The sequence below is a fragment of the Plectropomus leopardus genome, chromosome 1, assembly GCF_008729295.1.
Source record: "Plectropomus leopardus isolate mb chromosome 1, YSFRI_Pleo_2.0, whole genome shotgun sequence".
Lineage (NCBI taxonomy): Eukaryota > Metazoa > Chordata > Actinopteri > Perciformes > Serranidae > Plectropomus > Plectropomus leopardus.
In genome coordinates, this window is record NC_056463.1 from 3,428,873 (window position 1) to 3,435,078 (window position 6,206).

Below are 6,206 nucleotides of genomic sequence, written 5' to 3' on the forward strand. Positions count from 1 at the left end.
TGAATCTTTTTCAGCTTTTATATTTGAAAATGAAACCTGAGAATTCCACAACTTAAGATATAAACCAAAAGAAAATAGCGATATATGATTATTGTCATTTTAACATACAGCATGTTTTATTTACATGTCTTAAGTGCGCAATGAGACTGTGACTTAGAAAAGGTACAGTACAGTACAGTACACTACAGTACAGTACAGTACAGTATGGTACAGTACGGTACAGTACAGTAAGGTAAGGTAAGGTACGGTACAGTACAGTAAGGTAAGGTACGGTACAGTAAGGTAAGGTAAGGTAAGGTAAGGTATGGTATGGTACAGTACGGTAAGGTAAAGTAAGGTAAGGTAAGGTAAGGTATGGTATGGTACGGTACAGTAAGGTAAGGTAAGGTAAGGTAAGGTATGGTACAGTACGGTAAGGTACGGTACGATACCATACGATACAAAACGGTCCTTTATTGTTCGTTTTCACATAAATTTGTCTTGCATCCTTAAGCTCTCAACAGAGCAGCATAAAAACAATAAAAATCACATAAAAACATCTGTAAGTTCGCCTTCCAGCAGCCATCAAAGAGACTATGAAATAAGCGACCATATGCCCCCCCGACAAGGACATTCACATCATAAACATCTTACATTTAGAGAAACCCTAACCAGTCACGGCTTACATGTGGGATGTAGTTCAAATCCATGTTGTGTTGCATGAATTCAAGTCCATTTGTACATTTGTGACTAACTTTGATTAATGAGGGTCTGGTATAGATATGAAGAGTAAACTGGGGGATTAAACCAAATTAAAGAGAGGGTCAAAACACTTGCTTTTCATCATATGAAGAAACCATTAAAAAAATGTATTGTTTGCCTGATATTCCTGTTTATTTAGTAAAGAAATGAATTTCAAGAATCATTTTAGTATTTATTTCTCACCTGGACATTGCCGTGGGCACGGGTGATGATGTCGATGCTCTCCCCGTTCTGTTTGTATTCTAGGATGCAGGCGTTGTACTTGGATGTGAGAATGAACAGAAGGTCTTTGCTTTCACCCTGAACGAACGAAAAAAGACACACAAGTCTTTTAAGAGCCAACATACGGAGGCCTGCGTTACATCTGATTCCACCAGTCTAATCTGGGACAGACCTGACCGGCTTATGAAATCACGTCAGTCAACAGCAACTTTTCCATTAAGGTTATTGTCTTTTCTTTTTATATAGACAAGATTTATAATGACCACTAATATTTGCGTTTCTGTTATCAAGGTAACTGCTTCAAGCTGCCAGGTACAACACAGAAGAATATTTTAGAGAGGGGAAAAGTTTCTAATCAAAAAAGCATTTAATTTTCCAACATGTAAAATTCCACCTAAACCCTAATGAGGAAGCAAGTTAATTAAAGGGAAGGGTTGGGATTAATTAAGTTCTTCACACTCAAATATGTAAACAAAATCATCATGTATTCGAAAATTTCCTAAAGCTTTATGTTTTTTACTGTCTATAGTAAATAGTAATATATATAATAATAGTAATTTTCTTCTTTTTTTACATATTCAAATTAAATTTCAAAAATCAAATCAAGCTACACATAAAGGTGACAAAGGATATATATTTTACACTTTCTTGTTTCTTGGGAAGAAAATAACATGTACTGTGTCTCAGTCAGTGTACAGTGTTTTTGTCTCTGAATGCTCCTTTCAAAAAAAGAAATGTAAAATGTAAAAAAAAAAAAAAAAAAAAAGTAATCTGATATTCATTTCTAAATGCAAAAATAAAAAATGAAAAATAAGACATTTTCAGTTTTCAGGGTCAGAAAAGGAATTATACAGAATGGAAATGCCACTAATTATCTTTTTCTCCTATGAAAAAGAGTCAAATTTGCATGTTGTTGGGGGGTGCAGACTTGGTTTTTCTCCTATAAAACAATAAAATAAAATCTTCCATTTTCAGCGCAGAATCTCCTGACACACCTTTCAGAAAAACCTCTGACTTCCCCATACTCGTGCTACAAACTTGTAGAGATTTCGGATAAACCTCATTTTGACGAGTCTAAAATGACGTCAGAATATCGTTTCAAAGCCATTACAGTGTTAGTTATGCCGATAAATTCGTCACTCTTTGCTTCCCTCACTAACTATTTATTACTCATTTGATTTTGATGCCCATGCATTTAACAATGATGTTTTATTATGCCCAGGAAATTTAAAAAATGACTGGTTTTTCATCTTTGTTTTTTTTTTTTTTTTTAATGGGAGAAAAGAAAATAGAGTGAAATTTCTGTTCTGAATATTCAATTTCTGACCCCTAAAATTAAAAGTAGCTTAGTTTTCATTTTTTAATTTTGAAATGAAAAACAAAACATTTGTATTTTTGTTTGTTTTCTCATTTCTGTTTCTTAAAGGAAAATTCAAAGACCAAAAAATACGCAATCATATCTCAATTAACAAAGCTCCTAAAGAAGCCAGTTAAGAAAATTATTCACGTTGCAATTAAAAATATAAATAGCTCTTCATTCAGACTGACTAGTTGTTCAGTCTTTCTAACAGCCAACCAAAAAAGTTCATTTCAAGAAACTTTCACTCATTGCTACCTACCAACCACACACACACACACACACACACACACACACACACACACACACACACACACACACACACACACAAAAACAACTCACCTTTGGCCTGAAGAGCTCCATGACAGCAATCTTTCCATACATGCCCACCTCCTTGACGGGCCGCAGCCCCTCTGCTGTGACCACATAGATCTCCAACCGCGTGTTTTTAGCTATGAGCAGATTGAGGTCCTCCGCAGAGGTGAAGTGACCTGAAAGACACATCGGCATAATTAATGTGTTGATTAGAGTAATGAAGGAAAAGATGACTGTGAAAGGTGTGAAAATATCAGCAATGGGGCTGGAGAGGAATAAAGACAGCATCAAAAATCCTGATTTTCTTGAGCATTTTTTAATAACGTGGCAATTTTGGAACATTATTGGGGTGTCTAACTGATTATTAGACACCTTTTGAATATTCTGTAGCACTCTGCTCCGAAATGAATATCTGAGTACCAATAGAAAGAGTGTAGAATTATAGGTTGGTGTGATGTTGATGTGTTTCTCACCTGATGTAGATCTGCTCACTGAAATATCGCAATAAATTTGTTTTTTCAAGTTAGTGCAGGAATTTCTCTGCAAACTGTGTCTAGTCCCTCCCCTACGCACCTGATTTGAAAGCGATGTGCGAAGTATTCTTTATACAGTAACCTCATAATTTATTTTCTTATTTTTTTATTGATTCTGAATAGGGACGTTCATGGTGGTTAGAATCCCTTTTGAAAAAATCGGGAGTTTTTTTAATGTTTTGTCTTATGTAGTTTTTAAACATTTACATGTTTTTCTACTGTTTGTGTCAGATATCGAGTTGTCAGTTGACAGTTAAATTTCCATTTGGGGATTAATAAAGTATTTTCAATTCAATACAATATGAACCAGTACAAATAATCAGGCCTGTTTGTTCTAGAAAGAGAAAGAGATATCTGTGGAAAATTCAGCTCCTGGTCAAAAACTCCTAAACTTCAAGATCAGAAAAACACGAGCACACATCAAGGTAATAGAGAAAAAGTTGAACACACTGCAGCATGTAGTGGGCGAACCGCCCGCCTCCAACTTGCCAAACAGTGTAAGAAAAACACTAATTTCTAATGCAAAACCTCTTTGTTGAGTGTTTCTAGTGGTTTTTAAATCACCTGGTCTGCTTGTTTTGGAGAGAAAAAGACCTCTGCGGGTTATTCTGCTCATGAAAACCTTCCTTAGCAACAAATTCTAACCAAGAAAAGTTTGGTTGCAATCGTCACTGCTAGACGTCACATTGTATTTACTCTTATTTGTATTGGTTGCTGCTGTTGTTTTTTTGTAATAGTTTCTCTCTTGTTTAATTCTACTTTAAATTTTGTCAGGCCTTAGTTTGGCATGATTGTTTGGCTTAGTAGTTATGTTATAATTTTTATTATAACAAGCAAAACAACACTATACAATCCTGGGCCAAATCTCAGGCTTGCAGGTCTGTCACATTTTATTGCCCTTGAAAAACATATATTTATGATTAAGTTTAAATCCTCTACCTTTGTAAAGATATAGGGGCATTTAATAAAATTTCCAGAAGGGGAGAAGGCTACAGAAGTCTATTTGTCTTAATCCTTTGATGACAACATAATTATGTGTATTTCCATTAGCTGTTTTCTTTCTTTTGGACCATCAATAATTATATAGGTAGCATTTTCATGCCCTGATTACTAATCTTAGACCTTAAAAAGAAAATGTGATGTCCTGTCTCAGAAGTTTTTATTAAAATGATATCTTGCTAAAAATGCTCTGTATGGCCACTTACATAAACTGCACTATTTCATCATGAATAACATTTATTATTTTATGTCCATTAGGATTGTTGTGTTTTTCTTACCATGATGTTGTTGCTATGCATCTGCGCCCCTCTTTCTCTTTCCTATATATCATTTTGTCATCTACTGTAATTCAATTGTTGTTATGACATCTATTACATGTCTGTCAGTCCTGGAGGAGGGATCCCTCCTCAGGCACTCTTCCTGAGGTTTTAACTATATTTTTTTTTCACTGTGATAGGATTTTTTTTAAGGATTTCTTCCTACAACGATGTAAGGGTCTCAGGACATAGGGGTGTCACATGCCGTAAAGTCCCCTGAGACAAATTGTGTTTAGTGATAATGGGCTTTATAAATAAAACTGACTTGACTTATGGTGCCTTACTAGATTTCTGTTTTTGTTATGATATATGAAGTATAAAAAACTGAATATTATTTGAAAAAGGAGAGGATATGACGACACTGAACTTAAGACCCTCATATCACATGTTGGCTACATGTTACATAGAAGAAAACGTTCATGTGTAATAACGCACTTAGCTCAGCATTAAACGATTCATAAGAGATGTTAGATTACTCAATAATGCCAAATAAGTCTTGTTTACAACACCAGTGTCTTGTATTTAATGACCAAGATCAAACGACGGCAACAGCTTTTCTTATGTTTATAAGGAGGGAAACTATGTGTCAGGAAAAACCTGCATGTTTAACGCGGTTTAAAGTAGCTGTGCGATATTATCATAATGTTTATTACCAAGGGAAAACGCATTTTGGTCTGTGGTAACGTTAATGGGTAAACACTGGACACGACATCAGTTAGCGTCGGATACAGAAGAACCGACAAAACAGTTGACGGGATTGTGTGTGTGTTTCGACATACACGATGTTAACAGATACAGATAGGTGTGTTTCGTGACTTGCACAAAAACAAGTGTACCAATACTGACTGGTAAACATCTGAGTTAGCAGAGCAGCAGCTAGCGGCGGCTACAGGCCCGTCTGCAGCAGTTTAGTTGCAGCGCGGGAGCTCAGTTAGCACGCAGGTGGCAAATGTTCAACAAACTGCAGAGAAAAACAACAAACAGCGGATATTTACCGGTGATGCAGGCGTTCACTGCCGTCGGTTTCTGGGCTGTAACCACGTAGTTGTACGACATGTTGGACAACGACAAACGACAAACACCAGAGTAGTGTTTTAATCTCACACAAGTGACAAAATCATTGATAATAACACTTCCGGAAGTAGTTAGCGGAGCCGTTTAGCATCATTAGCGAGGTAACGGCGGAGGGAGAGCGGTGAGTCTGAGTGAGAGCGCCCCCCGGTGTCAGGAGGCCTGCAGGGCTCAGCAGTGCAGGGTAAGTGTTTTTGTTTTGTGTTTCTTTTTTTTAATTGATCATTTTTAATAATATACACTACGTTGTAAAAGTATATAATTCATCTTAAAACACATAAAAATTAACAATTTTAGTAATAAATCTAAAACAACTTCAAATTCACATAAAAGAAAAACAAAACAAACAAATAAAAAAACATAAAGCAAATGTGTGTAGATAGATAGATAGATAGATAGATAGATAGATAGATAGAGAGAGAGAGAGCATTTCAGTATATATATTGTTTTTGGGTTTTTTTTAATGATGATCGGGAATTGAACTATCACCTTCCAGTTCTGAGGTGTTGCCCACTGACATGGCACAGAGCTAAAGTCCTGCCCTACATTTAGGAAACCTCCTCCACTGGTCTCTCCTTCTGTGATAAAGGGCAGAGGTCAATGGAAGAGGTGTTAACCTGGATGTGAGGCAGGAGTGGAGCTCAGTGTTAA

The 6,206-nt window shown here is 36.0% G+C and overlaps 1 protein-coding gene across 1 annotated transcript in view; it reads right to left on the reverse strand.

Annotated features, from left to right (window-relative positions):
• Positions 1-5,628, reverse strand: part of ddb1 (damage-specific DNA binding protein 1) — a 68,908-nt gene extending 63,280 nt beyond the window's left edge. Inside the window, 3 exon segments of the mRNA XM_042490512.1 lie at positions 925-1,041; positions 2,663-2,811; positions 5,480-5,628. Of these exon segments, the coding sequence (XP_042346446.1) occupies positions 925-1,041; positions 2,663-2,811; positions 5,480-5,540 (327 nt within the window). The 5' untranslated portion in view covers positions 5,541-5,628.
• Positions 5,629-6,206: the final 578 nt, after the last annotated feature.